This window comes from Mastigoproctus giganteus, chromosome 12 (assembly GCF_048544385.1).
Source record: "Mastigoproctus giganteus isolate SK-2022 chromosome 12, ASM4854438v1, whole genome shotgun sequence".
Classification (NCBI taxonomy): Eukaryota; Metazoa; Arthropoda; class Arachnida; order Uropygi; family Thelyphonidae; genus Mastigoproctus; species Mastigoproctus giganteus.
Window position 1 is genome coordinate 47220114 of NC_143586.1, and position 25199 is coordinate 47245312.

The 25199-nt window shown below is 36.2% G+C and overlaps 1 protein-coding gene across 1 annotated transcript in view; it reads right to left on the reverse strand.

Moving 5' to 3' along the window:
* The window catches only part of LOC150077016 (WD repeat-containing protein 43), a 107368-nt gene that overhangs the window by 41694 nt on the left and 40475 nt on the right, over positions 1 to 25199 (reverse strand). The window contains exons 6-11 of the mRNA XM_090386882.1: positions 19860 to 19959; positions 19476 to 19540; positions 18190 to 18358; positions 17811 to 17897; positions 6376 to 6492; positions 1116 to 1253 (exon numbers count right to left, since the gene is read on the reverse strand). Coding sequence (XP_090243008.1) covers positions 1116 to 1253; positions 6376 to 6492; positions 17811 to 17897; positions 18190 to 18358; positions 19476 to 19540; positions 19860 to 19959 — 676 coding nt within the window. The remainder of the gene's footprint in view (positions 1 to 1115; positions 1254 to 6375; positions 6493 to 17810; positions 17898 to 18189; positions 18359 to 19475; positions 19541 to 19859; positions 19960 to 25199) is intronic.

A 25199-nucleotide genomic window follows, 5' to 3' on the forward strand; every position in this document is an offset into this window, starting at 1 on the left:
TCACTCCTTAAAACTGTAATTGTTGTCCGTATAACATAAGTATATGGCAATATTTCTTACAGATTGCATCAGATAAGATTGACACGTGTAGCTGATGACGTAATATTGCATCAGCTGTTACTTTCAGCTATATAAGCACGCTCTGCAAGCGTTGCAGTCAATTCCTTGCTTGTGCCAGGATGGCGAGTTACGTGCAGTTGACCCCACGAAGAAAGAGTGCTATTGTTGCTTTACATGAGGAAGGATGTTCTTCCCATCGTATTGTTTATAGAGAGTCTTGTAATCAGTCAACAGTGAGTAGATTCCTTTCCAAACTCAAGAATACTGGTTCTACTGAGAGGAAAAAAAAACCGGACACAAACGAGTCTCTATGCCAAAATAGGACTGCGTTTTGAAGCACTTTTGCCTTAAAAACATAAAGCTTCTTTGTCTGAGCTTAAAAGAACTTACAGGAGCAGCAAGTGCAGTAAAAAAAGGTAAACTGCAGCCATTATCAACCCACTGCAGGATGGAAGCCTCCTCAACAATTCATGCTGAGGGAAATGGACCATAATCTGCCACACTGGTCCAGTGCGGGTTGGCAGATTGACCGTATTTAGCAGTCAGGGGCTTGAACCCCGGTCTACTCAAAGAGTGTGTATTACTGCACTCCCACTCCTGACCACTCGGCTACAGAGCAAGTGCAGTAACAGTCAGTTACTATTACTGCACTTGCATTTTCATGAGAGGAGAAGCCCTCTCCTCACACAAAAATGAAAAAGGCCCAATTAATTTGGTGTAAAGAGCATGTCAAATGGACCACCGAGCAGTGGAAGTCAGTTATTTTCTGACTTCCACTGTCAGAACTAGATCCCGGATGCCACTGTGTACCCTGCAAAATTTAATTTTGCAGGGTACACAGTGACATCCGGGATCTAGTTAACAGCAGTTTTTGGAGTTGTTTTTCCTGATACTCTTCTTTCTTTGCACAACCTGGGCTTTTTGCAGGTAAAAAAATATACCAAACTATAAAAAGAAAAAATGTTTGACTGGGCCAATTCTGATCCCATTGAGCATGGGTAAAAATAGAATCTTTTGCCTATTTTAATTAAAAGAATGTTTCTTTAAATACTCACATTTAATAAGACAGGATCTTTGCTTCTGAGGCCTTGTAAAAGTAAATGAGCCATGCTGTTTGATTTCATTGTTTTACTGTGTGGTGCTTCTGGAAGTTTTATCGCACTTAAGGCATTTAACCTATCCTCCATAGGTAACTAAAATAAATGTCATGGTGATCAAACATGGTATATACTGCCATTGATATTAGAAAAGAAGATAATTTTAAATAACTAAAGAACCCTATATTTAACTGAATTTCCAATACTAGTCATGTCATTCATGTGTAGAAATAATTTAAAGTCCAAAATTTCTCATTTCAATTATTACACAATAAATGGAACATCTGTTAGTCATATTCTGATTTCCTGAATAACAAAAACAGATAACCAGCAATTTCAAAATGTAATGTTTTTTTATCTTTTCTCAAGATAAAAAAAGTCATATTTCTAAAAAAGTAGTGGTTATCCATTTTTAAGGTCAATTAATGAATACATTAATGTTCAATTCAGTACAGAATCATTACAGTTTTCCTTCAGGTACCCCCTTTCCACTTTTAAATGTTATTTTAATGTTTTGTAACAACAAAAGTTTTTCCATTTATACTCCAGATTAGAATTTTATATAAGATAGAGACTACAAGAATATTAAATTATTTTGTAGTATCATATGGATTTGAAGAGGCAACATGCCTGTTCAAATTCATATGATACTACAAAAGACACTATTCAGGTGGATGATAATTTCATCCCTGAAATTAACATCCACCTGGGTGGATTTTGGGAGGTTCAAATGTCAATAGCATGCATAGAAAGGACCAATAACCAATAAATTCTGATCCATAATGGCTTCTAACACACAGGCAGACCTATAAGATTTATACTGGTATGTCAGAGCATACCAATATTCATGCACTGGAGACTTCTGGCACGATATTAAAAAACAGTACACAATATTCGTCAAGGAGTATCCAATTTTCAGTCATATAATCATATAGTGCATCTAAATGTCAAAGCAATAACAAAAGTTAACTAATATTAATTTCTTTTTTTCTTTAGAAATTAATTTCATATTAATTTCTTTCTGAATATTTGTTACCAAAAAAATAAATAAATAAATAAAAATAAAAAAAAATAAAAAATACTTGAATTAACCCAACAAGAGGTTTATCATATCTAAAAAAGTAGTTCAAATGATCCCATAATTTGGGTATTTATAGCATGACCATTTATGATAACTTAGAATCATTAACGGCAGTTAATGATTCTAAGTTATTCATATATATATAAAATATCCAATTCATAACAATAACAGTTCATTTAATACTCAAATGTTTCATAACTGAAATGACTGCATGGGTTAATTTTCACACGATTTTAGCTTATACTGCAGCTTCCAATAATAGAGATTTTTAATTGAAATTTGTGGTACCTATATAAACATTATTCATTTTTATTTTTTTCCTTTTCAATAATGTAATCATTTTAATCATTTGGTCCTTGAGGTTGTCACAGACATTCTCTTAGATATGCCAGACAAGCTGTTCCAAGTTCCATCAGCGTTTTTTAGACTCCCAGTCTAAAACGCTGATGGAACTGATATTTGGGTGACACTCAAGTCAAGTGGGCTCAATTTCGGCAAAGTCCAGGCAGTCTGTGATAGCCAAATCCTCGGCTTGCACCTTCACAATGGTGGGACTGTTAGAAATCCTGGGTATAACCCCCATGCACATGCACACTGTGGGTGACCACCCAGGTGTGAATCAATGCAAGCAGTAGCACCAACACCACATGGAGGACCTGGTAACACACCCCGCTGTGTTACCAGGTAATACAAGGTGGTAGATGACGCTCATCAACCAGTGCAATACCACCACTTTGCTTATGGGGGGCTTGAAGTGGTGGAACCCATGTTTAGTCTCCAGAGCTAAGTTCCGGTCAACCCTTCCCCATCTCTTCCATCATGCAGTATGACTGATGACTTTTGAGGTTATGATGGACATCATGGCGAGATCCAATCTTGCTTACATTTTGAGGATACAGCTCTAAAATGGTGTTTGCAGGCCGGCCGCTAGTTAGTACACCGGACCAAACCTATTGGTAATTCTTTAGGAGGCTTCCGGATCAGCTAGTATATAATCTTGCTTATATATAATCATATAGCAAATTATTTGCTATATGATTCCTTTCACCTCAAAGGTGATACTTGTGCATATGTCCATTCCGATATTCCCTGTCAGAGACACGGTAATTTGGAATCTCCTCTTTTTGAGCTCCTCTGGCTTAAAATCTCTCTACCTCATTCTGTCATCTGTTGTCACTACTGTTCTCCAAAATCCACTAATCACTTGGAGCTCTTTGACTTCCTCTCTTTGCAACTTTACTTTCTCCAGTCCAACTTTCCTAACAATGAGGTAATTTCCCTTGGTGATTTTAATGTTCACAACTCCAACTGGTCGAGATGCCGAGGCTTTTGCAATTACTAACGACCTTGCACAGATTACTCATTTACCTACAAGAATGCCAGACAATCCTAACCATACAGCCAACACACTGGATCTTTTTCTCGCAAACAACCCTTCTAAGTACACAGTCAGTGTAAGTGGTCCTTTAGGCACCTCAGATCGGAACTTGGTGATTGTCTATTCTCTAATGGAGCCTTTATCTCATGGCTATTCCCAACCTCGTGTTGTTTGGCATTACAAGAATACAAAATGGGATGACCTGGAGATTTCTTTTCTTCTTTTCCTTGGTCAGATTACTTTTCAAAACTTCTAATGTCAACGTTTGCTCAGATTATGTCAGTGAAATTAAAACTTGTAGGAATGGAATCTTTTATCCCACACTCCACTTTAAAATCTCATCCTTTATCTAAACTTTGGTTTTCCAATAAATGTGCTAAGCCTGTTTAAGAAAAGAATGTTGCGTAATGTAATTGGCTTGTTTCCAATTCTTCAGTTTCATTTTCTGCCTACACCAAAGCTCACAACAATTGTAAAGCAGTTATTAATCAGTCCAAACTAGATTTTGAACAGGCTGTGAGCAACAAACTTACTTCTTGCCCTAATGGTAGCTGAGCATTCTGATCTCTTGAAAAAGCTATTGGCCGCAACTTTTGCCCACCGTATAAACCAGATGGTTATGTTGTCACTTCAGCCAAGGATAAAGCTGACCTGCTAGAATCCCATTTTTCCTCCAACTCTTTATTAATGATCTTGGTAAAACACCTCCCACCATGCTCTAAAATCCCAAAACGCTCCATTCAGTGGAGCATGTTGGGAATGGTGCAAGGCATCTTTTTTTTTTCAAAAGGATATCAAAAGGATTTTGACAAATCTTGATGCTAAGAAAGCTCCAGGCACTGATGGTATTTCTTCACTTTCTTTATTCCAAAAGTGTTTTTCCTTCCACTTGGAAATTTGCTAATATCCAGCCAGTTCCTAAAAATGGGTGACAAATCCCTCCCATCAATTAACGTCCCATTGCAATTACTTCTACTCTTTCTAAAGTAATGGAGAAATCAATTAATGGCAACTCTTAAACTACTTAGAAACCGTCCATCTGATCAACGATCGCCAGTATGGATTCCGTCAGTTTCGATCCACTGGTGATATTCTAGCTTATGTTACTCATCATGGACAAATTCATGTAAAAGTTCAGTGAAACACTAGCAGTTGCTGTTGACATCTCATAGGCTTTCGATCGTGTTTGGCATAATGGTCTTCTAAATAAGCTTCCATCTTATGGTTTGCGTACTGTTTTTTTGTAATTGGCTAATCAGTTTTCTCTGTGATTGCTCACTGAGGATGATGGCTCTCTGCCTTCTAACTTATCCACTAATGCTGGTGTCCCCAAGGTTGTTCTTTCCCCCCACTCTTTTCCTCTTGTATATTAATGACCTTCTTCCATTGACTGAAAATCCTATCCATAGTTTTGCTGATGTTAGCACATTGCATTCCACTTTGCATTTTGAGAAACCTTTCCTTGCTCAATCAGCTTCAACTTCTCGAAAATCTGCTACCAATTCCTTAAATGCCAATCTTCAGGTAATTCTCCAGTGGGGCAAAGACAACTTAGTTGATTTCAACCCTTCTAAAACTCAGTCTTGTCTTATATCTCACAAAAAAGGATTCTTCTTCTGCTCCTATGCTTATCTTTAGTGACACTCCGATTTCTAGGCAAAAATCTCTTTTGGGGATTACCCTGACTTCTAATCTCTCTTGGCACAAGCACATTACAAATATTGCTTCCTCTGCATCTAAAAAACTCTGATTTTCTCTTTCACTCTCAGTGTTACTTTTCTTCCAAACAGCTGTTCACTCTATATAAATCACAAATCTGCTCTACCATGGAATATTGTTCCCACATCTGGGGCAGTGCCCCCAAAACCTCTCTCAGGCTTCTAGATTCCATTCAGAAGAGGCAGTTAGGTTAATTAATGACTCATCTCTAACAGAGTTTCTCCACTCGCTGTCTCATAGACGTACTGTTTCTGTTGCATGCCTTTTCCACGGGCACTGTTCTTCTGAATTGGCTTCTATAATTCCTGCTCTCTCTTTCAAAATAGTCCGAATGCGTGCCGCCATCAGCCAACATCCATTTGCCGTGCGACTTCAAACTCACAGAACCAACTTTTCATCTTCCTCGTTTATTCATTCAACTGCCGTTTTCTGGAACAACCTTCCTTCATACGTATTTCCTGAAAATTAGTCTACAGAAGTTCAAGTCTAATGTCAACAAATATCTTCTCTCTCGTCTTCTCAACCTCCAACCCAAGCATGGTACTAAGTACTATAGGTTCTAATACCTCTCGTGTTTGGGGTTTTCATAAAAAAAAAAAACAAAACTAAATATTAAATTGATTGTGATTGTCGATTTTCAGATCTGAACTTTTAGGACCTTATATTTCAGGCTGCAATAGTTTTCTGAGCAAAACCTGGTTTTAAAAATAAAAACAGCCCCAATTTATATCAAATTTATATAGTTTCAAAATGGATGGTGATTATAATTTGTGTGGCAGCCATCTTGTTTTAAGATGGTAGATCAAAATAAAAACACCCACTTTTCAGACCACCATAGTATAGTTTCCACACTTCATATGCAAGGGATGGGTGAGCTTAAATTACTGGGATCATTTTGAACCCATGTGACTTAATCCTCGATGATTAAGAGTGAAGAGAATCTAATAGCATATGTGAGGAAATGTATTTTTATTCTCTACTCAAAACAGTTACCATATTAAAGTATATGTTTAAACATTTAAAATAAGTTAATTTCTTACCTGATTTTTTTGTAATTCCCGCTTTCTTTTGGCAGGTGTAACTCCTGCTGGGCCAGAAGGAGTCATAAGACCGGGAGCTAATACTGCTACATCACTTGGGTTATCTGGATGTTTAATCTATGAAGAGTAAAATTTTTATAAGAATATATTTGTCTTTTAGAAGTATTTGGACACATGGTCAAGAAAAGATAAATGGTTTCATTTACAAGAATGAAAGTGTATACAAGAAGTTAAATACTGATCCATGTATTCTGTGAAAAATACAGAACAAGACCTGACCCATCCATCCTACACAAAAGTAAATGCTAAGATTGATGATCATTTGAAGAACTTTAATTTGCTGTCAAACTAAATTTTAAAAAATTGAAAATTCTATCTTTTGTATTAAAATATAATAGTAATGCTGTCTTGAATTCTAAATATCACATTCATCCAAAACTAAGAGCTCCTATGTATAGCCTGATAAAAACACATAAATTAGTAAATAATATGCAAACTGGCATTATGTTTATGTAACATAGAAGTAGTATAAACAATTGATAAAAATGTTTATGTTTATACTACAGTCAAAGCTCTATGTAACGACTCCCCAGGGGAATGAGAAAATGGTCATTACACCGGAAGGGCATTATATCGATTGTTCATAAAACAGCATTAGGTTAACGAGAAATTGGCCAGGACCAACAACACAGGACATTAAAGAGAGGGTCACTATAAAGAGCTTTGACTGTAGTTTTAGATTTTAGTAGCAACCATACAGACTTGTTTCACATTGGCAATACCAAAGATTCCAATTGTAAAAATGTCAATTTAAAATAACCGATTAATAAAATATGGAAAAATGAATAAAAAATAAATTCTCACCTTAGTTTTCAGCAAATTATTTTCCGGCAGTACTTCTGTATTTTCTCTATCAGGTAGCACACATTTTCAGTTCTTAGGCATTCATCCCAACAGCAAAAGCATCGCGATACAATAATTTTGCCTTTCACACTGGGTTAACTGCCTGGGAAATTTTTCTGCAGATATGCAGCCAAAATATGTGTTCATGGAAAGGATAATATCCAATTAAACCCCCCTTGATATTTTTGTTACTTCTTCAAGTTGCAATAATGAACATAAAGCACCTATATAATATTACTCAAAATATAATTTTGATACATGTAGTTTAGCATTAGTTGAGGCATATGATGCAAGAAAGCAAACTTTACAGCATCAGTCAAAAAAAAAAAAAAAAAAAAAACCTTCCCATTTCAACCATTCAGTCACTCCAAATGTTTGTCTAGTTCAGCCTTAAATTTATTTAAGCTATCACTTCCACAACAACAGATGGAAGTCTGTTCCGGCAATAAACAACCTACTGGCCAAAGGCAAACTTCCACACATCTATTCTACAACCGTCTTTCCTCAATTTGAATCTATGTCCCCTTCAAGGTGCATAGATTCAAATACACCTCGATCAGGTCACCTTGCAGGTGCCTGACCTTGTAGTCTCCAGACATTGCAACTTGCAGAACTTAAGCCTTTATTCATAAGTGCACCCCTTTGTTCCAGTCACTAATCTTGTTGCCCTTCTCTGTACTCGTTCTAGAAGTCTACCTCCATCCTAAAATGAGGCCTCCAGACCTGTATACAGTACTCAAGGTGTGGCCTGACCATCGCCTTATACAGGGGGATAATCACCTCCTTGTCTCTTCTAGCAAAATTCCTATATATCATTGACAAAACTCTATGACCTGCTTTGGCAGCCCGTCTGCACTGCTCAGAGAACTTCAAATCTGACTGCACAATTGCCCCCGTGGCTTTTTCATTCTCCACCTCCCTGAGTGTAGTACAACACAGTTGGTATGTTTCTCTTGGGTTACTGCTATCCATATGAAGTACTTTGCATTTGTCAATGTTAAACTTCAGTTGCCACTTCTCAGCCCATCTGCCTAACTTTTCTAGATCCTGTTGCAGTAGCATACTGTCTTTACTGCCATTAACAACCCTGCCAACCTTTGTATCATCTGCAAACTTGGACATTAAGCCTGATATACCTTCATTAATATCTTTGATAAATACACAAAACAACGATGGGCCCAGCACCAAACGCTGGGAGACTCTGCTAATAACATTAGTCCACGTAGAGCAGTGTCCATTTATTAAAACTCTCTGCCGTCTCCCACTCAACCATCCCTTTATCCATTGCAGCAACTTGCCTTAATGCCATACCTTTCCAATTTGTACAGCAATCTTCCAAGTGCAACAGTATCAAAAGCTTTAATGAAATCCAAGTATATGATACCAAAATTATTTTTTGCATCCAGTTCCTTTGTGACCACATTGTAGTATCCCATCAAACTGGTCATACAAGACTTCCCTGTAACAAACCCATGATGTCTGAACTATTACTGCTGTCTTGCCTAGGTGAGCCTGTATCACCTCTTTCACCAATGATTCCATTATTTTCCCTGGAACAGAAGTTAATCTAACAGGTCTATAATTATTTGTGTCACGCTTTGAACCCCCTTTGTGAATTGGGGATACATTTGCACATCTCCAGTCCGTGGGGACCTCCCCTGACTCTAAGGATGCTCTCATAATTATGGCTATGGGTTTGCTTACTTCCCTTGTTGTCTCCTTCATTATAATTGGATAGACTCCATCTGCCACAAGTCCCCTCCTTATGTTTAACTTCAACAATTTCTCCTCCACTTTGCTTTCAGTTATTACAAAATAACTTAGCTCCCTGTTAGAGTTTGATAAACTTCTGGCATTCCCAGTGCTTTTTCTGGGGCGGTATGCAACAGTATGGCATACCGGCACCTTTGTTAACAGTGGTTTCTGACATTTGCATGCAGTACACTTTGAAATTTGTAATATTCCATAAATTTTTTCGCATGTTTACCTACTATTTTTACAACTTGAAAGGATCATTGCTTAAGATGAATTTAAGGTGAATATTAAAGTGAATAAATTAAAAATAATGATACACCTGAAATTGAAAATATTCGAAAATTTTATTAAGTACAATACACGATTACATTTACTAAACAAAACGTTTAATGAGAAATTTTTTTTTGATAATTAGCAATATTTAAAATGCTGTTTTAATTCACTTTGCGCACGGGCCGCAGGTTGACGCCACTGCGAATCAACTGTAAGCACCCCCTCTGAGAATTAGGGGAGAGTGATTTTCTTTTACCCTGACAAATAATCATCTGTTGTTTAGCAGAAGTGTGTTATCCACATTTTTCTGCAAATTTTCCTTTCTCTGTTTAATATCAGAATGACAATGATATTTTGGACAATTAAAAAAAAAAAGAAAAAATTCAAATTTAAGAACTAATGAAATGTTGGCATTTGGTGAAAATGAAGTTAGAAAATTGTCAATGAGGTTACATGAAAGAAATACAATTCGTGGATTTTGGGAATACCTAATTGAAAAGACGGTTTCGGAAGAATTGAAGCATTTGATGGATGCTCTGAGTACAATACCAATTTCATCGAGTGAATGTGAAAGAAGATTTTCACAAATGAATCTGATCGCCAGCCCAACCAGAGCTTCGTTAATGACAAAAACAGTTTTTCACTACTGTTTCTTAAAATTGTAGGCCCACCGCCGACACACTTCGATTCAGCACAATATGTCGATTTGTGGCTGCTTCAGAAATGTCATTCAGCAACAGACACAAACAAGAAAAGAAGTCAGCATGGTGTGGGGGATGACAACTCAATAAAAATTTGGAATAATCTATAAAAACTTTATTCTGAAAATTTTTTTTACTAATTTTTGCTTATTATTTTTTCCTTATTACTTATTTTTTTTATCTTTATATACATTAAAATAATTTTCCTCCTAGTGATATTTATTCAGCCAATGGGAAAAGAGAGGTGCGGGTTATGCGCAATATGCAACAAATACTAAAATGCATAACGGAAGCTTGTTTTACTGTGGTAAAACAAGCTTCTGCTTAAGCATGCACATGCTACATAAACCTCGTGCACGCGCTTTGTTTAACCAACATGACCACGCGGTTTCATTCTTGATTTCCATATGCAACGTATTTATGTATTCATAGCTAAGGAAGAGACACGCACTTGTCGAAAGCTTCTGTTAAGTATTTTATTTTATTTTATCAAAAGCGAGCGCAGTGAGCAAAGGGCAAAGCTCCCTAGTATATGTACTTGAATAATAAATTTATGCTTAATAAACTGTGTTAATATACTTAATTTGTTGTTCTTATTCCAAAAACATTACTACTAAAGTAACATTAGGAAATAATTTTTCAGAGTACTGTACTTTTCATGTCCTTTTAATTTTCATGATAGCAAAGAATGAGTACCAGCACCTATTCTTTTACAAAAAAAGCACTGGGCATTCCCCTCATTGAATAATTCCTCATGTATGAATGTAGATGCAAAATACTCATTCAGTTTATCAGCTACCCGAGCATGATCGTAAAAAGTAAACCCACCTATGTTAAGTGGTCCAATCTGATTCATCCCTTTACTTCTAGAGTTTATATAAGTAAAGAACTCTTTGCTGTTTTTCTTTGTGTCCTTTGTCAAAGATTTCTTGTAATCTGCCTTCGCCTGCCTAACCTCCTTTGTGACTTGATTACAGACTAGCTTATATCTGCCGTAGGCTTCTGTGTCGCCTAATAATTTATATGCATCCCATGCATTTTTATTCTCTGCCACGAGCCTCATTAGGTGGTAGATGACTCTCATCAACCGGTGAAATACCACCACTTTGCTTATTGGAGGCTTGAAGTGGTAGAACCCACGTTTAGTCTCTAGAGCTAAGTTCCGGTCAACACTTCCCTATCTCTTCCATCATGCAGTATGAGTGATGACTTTTGAGGTTATGATGAACGTCATGGCGACATCCAATATTCCTTACAGTTCGAGGGTACAGCTCTAAAACGGTGTTCGCAGGCCGGCCGCTAGTTAGTACACCAGACCGAACCTATCGGTAACTCTCTAGGAGGCTTCCGGATCAGCTAGTGTATAATCTGGCTACCTCTACTCTGCCAGATAGTGACTGGAGGGAGTCCGAGTAGTGTGTACGTGGGGAGCATTGCCGAGGCCACGTTATGTCAAGGATCTGGGTATATTCTTACCACATGTACGCCATATCCAAAAATTTCACTACTTCATACAACATGTCCCACCCACTTTTTCTTACTATTGAATACACCATGAATTGTCAAACTAATAGAGCAAGCTTATCGGCGAAAAGATCTAAACTTCCCAAGGACTTCCTAATTCATTTCACAAATATAGGTGGTCTTAATTCTAATTTCAATGATGTCCATTTCCACTTGCAGTCTGCCAAACCCCATGTACTTTTTCTGACGGAATCTCAGTTATCGGTTGATTCAACTACTGCTCATCTCAGATGCCCAAATTATTCGCTGTATGATTCCTTTCGCCTCAAAGGTGGTACTTGTGCATATGTCCGTTCTGATATTCCCCGTCAGAGACTTGGCAATTTGGCTCCTCTCTTTGATCTTCTCTGGCTTAAAATCTCTCTACCTCATTGTGTCAAATTCATCTGTTGTCTCTACCGTTCTCCCAACTCCACTAATCACTTGGAGCTCTTTGACTTCCTCTTGTTGCAACTTGACTTTCTCCAGTCCAACTTTCCTAACAGTGGGTTAATTTTCCTTGGTGATTTTAATGTTCACAACTCCAGCTGGCTACCGTTTTCTAGTCACACCGACCCAGCAGGTCGAGATGCTGAGGCTATTGCAATTACTAATGACCTAGCACAGATTGTTCATTTACCTACAAGAATACCGGACAATCCGAATCATAAAGCCAATACGCTTGATCTTTTTCTCACAAACAACCCTTCTAAGTACACGGTCGAAGTGAGAGGTCCTTTAGGCACTTCAGATCACAACTTGGTGATTGTCTCTTCTCCAATGGAACCTTTATCTCATGGCTATTCCCAACCTCGTGTTGTTTGGCATTACAAGAATGCAAAATGGGATGACCTGCGAGACTTCTTTTCTTCTTTTCCTTGGTCGGATTACTGTTTCAAAACTTCTGATGTCAACGTTTGCTCAGATCGTGTCAGTGAAATTATTCTTGCAGGAATGGAATCCTTTATCCCACACTCCACTTTAAAATCTCGTCCTTTATCTAAACCTTGGTTTTCCAATAAATGTGCTAAGGCTGTTAAAGAGAAGAATGTTGCATATCGTAATTGGCTTGTTTCTAATTCTTCAGTTTCATTTTCTGCCTACACCAAAGCTCGCAACAATTGTAAAGCAGTTATTAATCAGTCCAAACTAGAGTTTGAACCGGCTAAGAGTAGAAAACTTGCTTCTTGCCCTAACGGTAGCCGAGCATTCTGGTCTCTTGCCAAAGCTATTGGACGCAACTTTTGCCCATCTCTGCTCCCACCTCTGTCCAAACCAGATGGTTCTGTTGTCACTTCAGCCAAGGATAAAGCTGACCTGCTAGAATCCCATTTTTCTTCCAGCTCATGTATTTATGATCTTGGTAAAACACCTCCCACCATTCCCAACACGCTGCATTCAATGCCTCCTGTGGTCTTCCGTCAAAAGGATATCAGAAGGATTTTGATGAATCTTGATGCTAAGAAAGCTCCAGGTGCTGATGGTATTTCTCCACTTGTTCTCAAAACCTGTGCTCCTGAACTTACTCCTATTCTTTGCCGCCTTTTTCCCCTTTCTTATTCGAAAGGTGTTTTTCCTTCTGCTTGGAAATTTGCTCATATCCAGCCAGTTCCCAAAAAGGGTGACAAATCCCTCCATCCAATTATCGTCCCATTGCAATTACTTCTACTCTTTCTAAAGTAATGGAGAAATCAATTAACCGCCAAGTCTTAAACTACCTAGAAATCTTCCGTCTGATCAACGATCGCCAGTATGGATTCCGTCAGTGCCGATCCACTGGTGATATTCTGGCTTATGTTACCCATTTATGGACTAATTCAATGGAAAGGTTCGGTGAAACACAAGTAGTTGCTCTTGACATCTCAAAGGCTTTTGATCGTGTTTGGCATAAAGGTCTTCTAAACAAGCTTCCATCTTATGGTTTGCCAACTGTTTTTAGTAATTGGTTATCCAGTTTTCTCTCTGATCGCTCACTGAGGGTGATGGTAGATGGCTCTCTGTCTTCTAACTTCTCCACTAATGCCGGTGTTCCCCCAAGGTTCAGTTCTTTACCCCACTCTATTCCTTTTGTATATCAATGACCTTCTTCCATTGACTGGAAATCCTATCCATAGTTTTGCCGATGATAACACATTGCATTCAACTTTCCTTTTTGAGAAACCTTGTCCTGCTCAATCAGCTTCAACTTCTCGAAAATCTGCTACCAATTCCTTAAATGCCGATCTTCAGGTAATTCTCCAGTGGGGCAAAGACAACTTAGTTGATTTCAACCTTTCTAAAACTCAGTCTTGTCTTATATCTCGCAAAAAGGTTTCTTCTGCTCCTATGCTTATCTTTAGTGACACTCCGATTTCTAGGCAAAATGATATATCTCTTTTGGGGATTACCCTGACTTCTAATCTCCATTGGCACAAGCACATTACAAATATTGCTTCCTCTGCATCTAAAAAACTTGGTTTTCTCTTTCGCTCTCGGCGTTACTTTTCTTCCAAACAGCTGCTCACTCTGTATAAATCGCAAATCCGCCCTGCTATGGAATATTGTTCCCACATCTGGGGTGGTGTCCCCAAAATCTCTCTCAGGCTTCTTGATTCCATTCAGAAGAGGGCAGTTAGGTTAATTAATGATTCATCTCTAACAGAGTCTCTCCACTTGCTTTCTCATAGACGTGCTGTTTCTGCTGCGTGCCTCTTCTACAGATACTTCCATGGGCACTGTTCTTCTGAACTGGCTTCTATAATTCCCGCCCTCTCTTTCAAAACAGTCCAAACACGTGCCGCCATCAGCCAACATCCATTTACTGTCCAACTTCAAACCCACAGAACCAACTTTTCATCTTCCTCATTTATTCATTCAACTGCCGTTTTCTGGAACAACCTTCCTTCATACGTATTTCCTGAAAATTACAATCTACAGAAGTACAAGTCCAATGTCAACAAATATCTTCTTTCGTCTTCTCAACCTCCAACCCAAGCATGGTACTAAGTACTGTAGGTTCTAATACCTCTCGTGTTTGGGGTTCACATAAAAAAAAAAAAAAAAAAAAAAAATTAATTTATTCCAACATCCATTTAGGCTTGAATTTTGAACAGTATTTCTTAGTTGGAATGAAAAGCCTAGTAGCCTCCAAGATTAAGTCCCTGAAGTCTTCCCATTTAGAATTCACTGTTGGTAACATCATCAGATGATCCCCACTGTATAGAATTTCAAAACTGTTTGAGACCCCTGTAGTCACCTTTACGAAAGCAAAAGTCCTTCCCTTTAGCCTTGATGATAGTTGTTTGTTATTTGGTTTTTAGGGAATGACCACCGCATATCCCTGGAGGGGATATGCGGTGGTCATTCCCTGACCTTTCCGCATCCTCCGTATTTGGTGGTCACGGGCTTGAATCCAGTCTAATCAAGAAGCGTGTGCTACGGAGGCGCCAAATTGATGGTAGTTACATCTAAGTAAATCCCACATCAGTACACTGATTACTGTCACCCAGTGGTTCCTTTATCTGCAAATTCTTAATGCATGAATAATCACTGCTGATTATCAGATCAAGGGTTTTACTCCCTCTGGTTGCCCCTCGAACCTGTTGCTGTAGAAAACAATCCTCCAATAAAACCACAAAAGTCTTGCTAGCGTGCGAGTGACCAACCCACAAGTTCCAGTCAATATCTGGAAAGTTAAAATACCCCATTACAACATTCTGATTTACTGGCCCATTCTATTTCTCTGCACAACTGTTCGTTGTACTCAGAGTCATTAGGCCTTTAACATACTCCTACTCTCGTCTGACATTTATGATATTTATATATTTTTTGGTATCTATATAAACCAAAAAATTTCATTTGTGTAAGGGTAAAGAATATGCTCAATATTTTTGTTTATTGTCTTTGTTTTAAGTCAGCAGTAAAACCAAAGAACAATGTTTGAAATTGGTGATATTTGGAATTAACCATACTCAGTGTTAGAAATATTTCTCACCCTAAAAAGAGATAAGGAACTGTCAGTACAGTCAGTAAAGATGCCTGTCAGTACAGTGATAATATATGCAAATGACAAACAGCTATAAGTAAGAAGCAAATATAAGCGGCATACCATTTCACTGGAATGATTCATGTCATATACGTATTAGTTTCAAAAGAAGAACAAATAGTGGTGAATCAATTTGTTGGAAAGGTTTTTAAGAACCATTAGTATATGAATGGCAGAGGCAGAATTGCATTCACAACGTGCAGATATCAACTACAGTGGTGCAAAAATAGTCAATTGGAATGAAGAATGGCATGGGCGTGCCTTCAGTGACGAGTCAAGGTTCCATTTGGAAAGAGATGACAGAAGGACTCGTGTGTAAAGTTATTGAGAGAGATGTTTCTATCATGTGTATTCAACAAAAAGAATACAAATCGGACATTAGGAATTATGATATGAGGATGCTATCTCTTATAATAGCTATTTACCATTTTTTAAATGCAAGTTAATCTTGCATTTAAATTAAATTAATTTAAATAAACATTAGGAATTATGATATGAGGATGCTATCTCTTATAATAGCTATTTACCATTTTTTAAATGCAAGTTAATCTTGCAGGTTGACATTACACTGACAGCTAATCTGGGATAAAATTGACACAGAATCCCACTGAACACCTAATCTTGATGCTTTATTTATTCCTTAGAAAACAAAATCAAAACTATACCAAATAGCTTAGCTTATAAATGATAATGAAAACAGTGTTTGCATGTTTTTTTTTTATGGGATAATGAATATCACTTGAGAGTCAAGAGAGTAGGCTCTTTCTAGAGTAAAATTACATATCGTGTATATGTGTACTGTAATTGTGAACTACTCTCTATATTGTTCTGTGTAAATAAAGCTAAAGGTTTACTGGTACTGTATACGTTAATGTAATCTGTGTTGAGTTTCATGTGTTGATAGTTGCTGCACTGAATAAATGTGATGATTTATGCATTTTAATATTTGTCTCTTTCTGCAAGTCCTTCTGGACTTGGGGCACCCACAGTAGGCATACTCTTTCTCTAAGAATGTCACTTGTAAGAGAGGATGACTATTAAACTGATATTTATTTTATTTTTGTCAGACAACTCCTCTGTAATGTTGTCATGTTCCTGTGGTGTGCAAGGTTTCTGATTTGCCTCTTATTGAAGCATGTTTGATAAACAACAGGATAGCAATTTAGAGCAATGCTTCAACCTCTTAATTTCATTCCCACAGCAGCTTAAAGGAAAACACAGCTGCACTGATGACTGATGTGTGTGTCTCTCTCTCTCTCTGTAAGCCTTTCTGCCTTGTGCCACTCAGAGCAAGTTACCCTTTCTCTTAAGAATGTCACCTGTAAGAGAGGATGACTAATAAACTGATATTTATTTATCAGACAGCTCCTCTCTACAAAGTTGACATGCTTTCTTGGCCTGCTAAGATCCTAATTTATTTCCTATTGATGCATGTTTGATAAATGATGTGATGGTAATTTAGAGCAATGCTGCAATCCCTTAATTTCATTCCCCTAGCAGTTTAAAGGAACTGCTAACTCAGGCATGGGGGGGGGATATTTCTAGAAGATATCAGGTATTTTTAATGCCAAGGCCCATAACACTTGCATTGCTGTCAACAGCATCATACTTTGTACTGGTGTATGCTGGTTTTCCAAATTAAATGAAGATCTTAAATTGACCACTTTTTAAATGAAAGTTAATCCATTAAATATTTCTTATCTTACTTTAAATTATATACTTCATTTATTTAAAAATTTAAATAAATGTATAAATCTTACTATTTGGATTGCAGATTTTAGATATGTTGAGCAGTAGGGATCTACCACAAGCGATCTAAAACTACTTCTTGCTGGAGAATTGTAGCACTTGGGTACCCTCCAAGAAATTCATACCTAGAAAGGCAGATAAATGCACTGGGTCTCCTACAAACTATTCTGATCTGAGATGCACAGGTACAACTTCTGATCCAAAAAGATGGGCAAGTTATTGCAAAATAGTTATAACCAACCTTAAGAGCTGCCCTAATTCTCTGTCTTTCATTCAAAAGGCTTCATCTGAGGACACTTAATTCCCATTGTCCATGGTATTTTTTAACCCTGTAACTCTAGTTTATCTCACTCCTATGTGATTAAAGGCATGGTCCTCAACATGAACACAATGTTTATGCTTTCATGTTAATTCCTGGCTGCATCTTATACAAGAAACAGTATATTCAATACTTTTTTCAGTTGTTAAATAACATAATAATAAAGCTTTACTTTAAAAAAATGGTAGCAAGAATTTCCAAACCTTACATTTGATTTATTGTCTTCTAACTGAACTGAAGACTTTGAAGGATCACTTCTAATAAGCCAAGTTTCTGAACTACATTCCTGAAGTAACTGGAAAAAATTAAATAAATAATCAAGCATGTATTCATGCACATAAAAACTGAAAGCATGTATGGAAAAGAAAGGTAACAAAACAGCAATGCAGTTTTATCTTAAAATAAAAAGATGCGCAAATCACATTTGAATAAATGATTATCTTGCAAACACCAACAAAGTGAATATGGTATTTATAGACTCCTTGTGTTCACTTCTGGAGAGGGAGGGAGGGAGGGGGAGAGAGAGAGAGAGAGAGAGAGAGAGAGATCTAGACGTGAAGGAGAAAAGAAAAGTAATATTCACTTACTATTTTCTCGAATTTTGGTTGGATAAAATTTCCATAAACTATAAGAACAGCTGGAGAGTCACCAATGCAAACTTGTGCTGCTAATATGGGTATAGGTTTTGGCTTTGTATCTTTACTATCCCCAACAATTTTGACAGTTATTTTCGGCTGCAGTGGCTTTTTGCATCTCCTAAAAAAAATTAATTATGTCTAAATATTTCAAAATATACATTACAAAATATCAAGAACAAAAGCTAAATTTACACCTTCAATATACAATTAGTAATTATTTTTATTTTGCAAAAATATTAATGTAACTAAACTTTATGTTACTGGATTTTACTAATCCCTTTGATTACAAACACTTCATAAACAGCTAATATAACCATGCTATTTGAGCTAACAACCTGCCTGTTTGGCATTAGAGTAAAACAGAAAGAGGATGAAATGGCACAGCAAATGAGAATGTGATGAACATAAACAACAATAATTTGATGTTTGTCCTAATCTTTCCAGAAAAAAAAAATCTGTTTTTGAGGAAAATAGTATCCCACGATGAAACATGGTGTTTCTAGTAAATTGGGAAAAAATATCAAAGTCTGCAGTAGAAAATATCAAAATTCCCAAAAGGCCAGGCATGCATGTGTCAAAATCACAAGGTGAAAGATAATGCTGACTGTTTCTTTGACATGAATTGTCATCATTCATGCAGAATTCAACTCACAAGGTCAAATGTTCAAATCATGCTAATGTTTAAAAATTCTGAAGTAATTGAGAGAATCTATGTAATGCAAAATGAGTAAAAAAAAAAAAAAAAAAAGCCAGTTAGACCATAGTTTACTCATTTTGGTAAGGTTTTTTTTTTTTTTTTATTATTATTAACCTTGCCAAAATGAGTAAACTATGGCCTAACTGGCTTTTTTTCCAGGACAATGCTCCAGTTAGTGCACTTTCTCCAAAAATGGCAATACCAATTTTTACAAAATACTTAGCCTGATTAACTTATCTTATTGGCAAACCTTAACCCCAAATGACTTTTGCCTATTTTAAAAAAAACGAACTTGCCTTTTATGAGGATATTTAAAAGGATGTCATGCAGATTCTGCAGTCAATTCCAAAAGAAGAGATGCAACAATATTTTTAGCAATGGCAGCATTACTGGAGTAAGCTGGAAGTAATCACTTAAGATAATGTGCAGTTCAATTTTGTAGATAAATGAAAAAAAAAAAAAAAAGGACCAAGTCACTTGACTCCAATTTTTCTAAAGTATACAATATAACTTCTAAAGCATTCATTAACTAACTTACCCATTCAAATGCTGTTCATATACATGTAAGGCACCTTCCCTTGTCACCGCAGCCATTGTTAATGACTATAATAAAAATACTATATATGTAAAGTATTTACTTTATAAATGTATATAATTCACTTATTAATTATTAACTTAAAAAAACCAAATAAATATTTTTAATTTATACACTTTCTGCATAAATTCCAGTAAAAATATTATTGTTCAACACATGAAACTTTTTGTGTGTACTACATGCTAATATGAGTTACATAAGCAACAACAAACATATCAGACCATAACAGTTAAACTTTTATTTGGCTAACATTAAAACTATATACATAATGATGCTGTATAAGCATGCTTTCTTGTATCATATGCCTCTACTAATGCTAATACATACCTGTTCCTTAGAAACTGTTTCTGAAAGATCAAAATTGACAACTTCATCTGGCAAAATAAAAGATGCTATTGCATTAGGGTCACCATCAGATTTCAACTGCCTAAAGGGGAGAAAACACCTTTTAATTTTTTTTTTTACTTTAATTCTTTAAATAAAGCCAATATTAATTTTTTTTCAGCTGAAATGACATCAAATACAGATAAAGATTTTTTTTTTATTCCAAACAAGAATAATTGAAACCTATAGTACTCTAGGATCATGGATGGAATAATGGCTTTAGGAAGCTAACAGAAACTTAACATACAGTGTGTCTTCGATTATTATAGATTGAAATTTCTAGCAATTGCACATAGAGGAAGTTTGTTCTAGCAAACTTAAGTAGACACAGTGCATAAAGAAAAGTTAACCAAGTAAACTTGGAATTGAACTGTGAATGGATAACTGGTTGCCCCTATGTGTCCCAACTGGTTTACAGAAAAGTTATGTAATCAGAAATTTCAATTTAATCATGGAAATATCTGTAGTAGGGGGCATACAACACAAGTCAGTTAATGTACGCAATGAATTACATTTCATGCATGTTAAATTATTTTCCTTAAATGCTTTTTTCATTTTCTGTGATTAAGAGAAGTGAAAATTAAATATAGTTATCTTCTTATAAATTAATTATGAAAATTATAACTTTATAGAACACAATAAAACTCTTTAGTTTTATGTCCTCTAAACTTAGTCTCTTGGTTTGATTACAAATTATGTAGAAAAAAGAATAATTATGTAGTTACAAGTGGACGGATGGACACAGTAAAGACAATAAGTACATATCCATATGTATATATTACAGGGTGTCTCAAAAATACACGGCATAACTTTAGGAATGAGTTCCTCATATGTGGACAAAAATATTTTATATCAACACAGTTCCGGAAATGCTTAGTTCCCCGAGTTATTAACCGGAATGTCTTATCTCCCACAGGTGATCTCCTTCATCACAAGGTACTGACAGAATCTGGTGGTTTTCCATTCTGACCATGTACTCAAATCAGGAGCAAGTGGATATGCACTTTATGTACGGTTTGGCAGACAGCAATGCTCTGGAGGCTCGTCGTTTGTACCATGAAAGCTTCCCAGAACAAAGATGTCCAGACAGGAAAACGTTTGAAGGTATCCATCGCTGCCTTTGCGAACATGGGACCTTTACACCTTGTGCTGCCGACAGAGGATGACAAGATCTATGACTCCTGAAGCAGAGGAGGAGATTTTGGATGTTGTGCTACCACTCCTGGAATCAGCACACGCAGAATAGCAATGCAACTGGCTGTTCAACGTTCGACTATTTGGATATACATATATTTTTTTTTTTGTTAGTCGGCGCATCGGCTTCTGTGGCCATAATGCACCTCCCAAAGTTTTTGCATTTTATTCTGATCCAAGCCAGAGGTGGGATTCAAACCCGTGACCTTTGGGTTGCCAAGCAGGTACTTTACCCAACTGGCTAGCCCGGTTGGCAGAGAGTGTTGCGAGAACACCAATTGTTTCCTTACCATCTGCAACAGGTACAGGCCTTATCAACAGCAGATTACCCTGTGCAAGTAATGTTCTGCCAGTGGTATTCAGGCAGAAGGTGGACATCTTGAACAATTACTATAAAGTGATGTGAACAGCTAAGTGTCATAGACAGACCTTCAAAACTCGGAAACCAAGCATTTCCAGAACTATGTTGATATAAAATATTTTTATTGTCTACATATGAGGAACTCATTACTGAAGTTATGCCGTGTATTTTTGGACACCCTGTATATATATGAAAATGCCCTAAAAAACTGAATACCTGTGTAAAAAAGAGGGAAGTACATCTGTGTAAAAGGAAGGCTTCAATTAAATTGACTGATCTCTTCTGAACTTGTTCAAAGAGAAGGGATATTTTTATTTTTTTTTGAAGGGAGGGCAAAGATACCTCCTTAGATTTTGGAAGAGTAGTCTATTATAGCAGAACAGATTTGGGATTTATATGGGTTTACACAAAAGAAAGCAATTTGATAACAATTATAATCAGTAATTTGGTAACAATGATTACTATCTTCTAAGGCAGTTCTCTAACTGTGGGTCACAGCCACTGGAGGGGAAGGGGTCATAATTTTTTTTTTAAATTCTGCCTCAGGTTTCAAATTGGATTTTTTTTTCTTATTTGCATCGAAAGAGTTTTATTTAATAAAGTTATAAAGTTATATCACTGTTTTAACTGGTCAGATAAATTATTCAGAATAATTTTATAATGATAGATATAAATAATTCAGATAACTGATATACAGATTAAAATTTAATTATTAAAAATAAGTGGTATACTTATTTCTTGCCAAACTCTAACCAAATGAAATCATTAGTTTTCATTTGGGAGGGGGATTCCACACAAATTCATTTATCCTTTTCAGGAAGTTACAGTATGTCGTAAAGTTTTGAGAACTTCCTGACTTAAGGAATTAAGGTTTTTTGTGATATTCAGCTCTACAGATAAAGTAACAAAGCTTCCAAATTTATCCAAAATCTGTCATGTGCCACCATTTAGGGGAATTTAATGCCAGCAGCCAATACAGTCCAAATGGAGGGAACTAACTTGGCAGAAAATGTCCATTTGGAAGTAAAATCCACAATAAATAACCCTTTGGAGGGTTCCTCAAATGTGGCACCTCCACAAATTCGCTCATATTAGGGTATCAAGTGTGAAACAGGGCCAATAGTTTTATGGTTGGAGTGCAGCAACATATTAGAAGATTTTTTCATGGCAACCACCAAAGATAAGGTTATTTGTTGTTTACAAAAGGGTCTATCTGATTTAGATGAGCAATGGAAATATAGAATGTTTATTGCAGAAAGAAATGGTTCTTTACAAGATTGCCTGAAATTATTATTGTTTACTGTTTTTTTTCTTTTGAGAATTAAAATGTTCTTTTTCCTTGGAAAACAGTGTGGGTATTATAATCACATATTAGATGCATAATAAAAATAAATAAAAAAATTCAAAATATGCTTATTTTTGCAGAATCTGTTATGAATTATGTTATAAACAGCTATACTCAGTGCTACTGAATGGTCAATAAACAATATCAAATCACTGGCATCTTTGCATAGAGACTGTGGTGCAATTTTTGATTTCAAGCTTCCAATAAGTTGAAATCAATTTCCTTTTTTTTTTTTTTTTTTGTAGTTGTTGGCGCATCGGCTTCTGTGGCCATAATGCACCTCCCAAGGTTTTTGCAGTACTTTGATCCAAGACCCGCGACCTTTGGGTTGCCAGGCAGGCACTTTACCCACCTGGCTAGCCCGGTCGGCTCAATTTCCTTTCTGAAACCTTAGATGAGATTTAATTCATGTTTCCTGTTATCCTACTATATTAAAATACACTAATTCACACTTGATTATATCAATTCTTTATATGCCTCTGAAATCAGGTCAGCTACTACTATTGCTAATTTGAAAAGCTTTTCTGTACAGAATCCTGTTTGGACCACTGCAAAATGTGGCTTCCAGTTTTATATTTCCAGATTTGAAATATATAAAAATCTTAATTGGGTTCCTCTTAATTCTCTATTGCAAATAAATCCCTATTTTCATTTATTAATCAATTTGAAAGCACCCAGCAGCTTAAGTACAAGTGCTCTACTAGAAACACTAGGCAAAAACCACATCCCAATGCTGAAGCAGAAGAGACTTGCTAGATAGATTTTTTCCCATTATACAATAGAATCTTGTTAATACAAACTCAGTTTATATAAATACAGAGCAGTGTTTCTCTGCTAAAGGATAGACTTTCTACATAGGCATATTTGTTTATCACCAAATTCAGGTAATATATATATTATAAAGTCCATTTTTGTCCCATGAGAAATAAATGTTATTTTGTAAAGTTAAATATTGAGCTTGGTACTATCTCAATTAATTAAAGTTTAATTTATTCTCAAACTAAATATTTACTGGTCGAGGAGTCTTGCAATGCCAGAAAATTAAATAAAGAATCATGATTCTGAAAAGCAGATGGCAGTACAAAATTGCAACCACTGTGACTGGAAATGTGCTTGGCTTGCAATCAAACTTTTCAGTCTTGGTTATTGAGTGGCCAGAATGGCTTCAGAAAAACAGGAAAACATTTGCATAAACCTAGGTCACTGTATAACAGTAACCTAGAATTATGCTGAGAGCATTTAAGAACATTATGCTGAAAGCACTGTGTTGAGAACATTTAAGCTGAAAAATATGCTTTCTCATACCACCAGTTTCACGCAGCAACTAGATCAAGGCATTGCTTATATCCTTGAGAGACCATATAAAGCCTGCTTGATAAGGTACTTGATTTGCAACATCATAGAAAGAAGGAACAATTTGCAAACAAACTGGAATGCCTTGCAAGCTATTCACAATGTAGTTAATACTCGTGATATTATTATTATATCAAATTTAATAATAACCAAGAGAAACATGGTCCAGTAATTAGTATGATAGTAATACTGAGGGATTGGACACTTTGACAGAGTTTGCTATGGCAGATGATACTGCACTACAGCAGAAGAGCTGCTGACTATTGAACAAAAAAAATAATGAAGTTTTTGTTAACAGCAATAAAAAGTGAAAATTAAAAAGGACACTCACTGCCTTCTAAAAAAAATCCCCAAAATGCATCACATATATCAGAACGTTGACAACAAAACAGCTGTTGCATCTAATAAGTTCTGTGCTGTAGTTAAGAATACATGCAAAACATAAACCATGCATATGAATCTGGATTCTTTCTTTCTTTAAATAAGATTAATTTATTAAAGAGAAAATTAGTTGTCATGTTTCCTTTAATATTAACACTGTGATTCCACTTTACCTGGTTTATGTGATATTAATTATATATTTTCATTTGATTTCTTCTCTCATGGTTTATCATATAAATAAAAGAAAATCTAAACAAAATATTATTCTTAATGTTGTTGGATAAAGCTTAAGTTAATGTTAAAAGATATGTACTAAAGAAAATGGTCAAGTTTCAACACACCTCATCAGTGTTGTTGTGAGATATTTTTGCACTCTAGGCAAATCAAGCATTTAGCGCCCTTTTTAAATTAAAATTAAATAATCTGCATGATGGCGAAGTGCCCCTACCAAAATGACACCCTAGGCATTTGCCTGGATGCCTACCATACCATGACGGCACTGCACCTCATTATTACAAAACCAGAACATTTAAGTCCCTGCTGGCTCCGTAGCCAGGTGGGAAGGAGCAGCAGTGCGTAGCACACGCTTCTTGATTAGACCGGGGTTCGAGCCCGTCACCACCAAATACGGAGGATGCGGAAAGGTCAG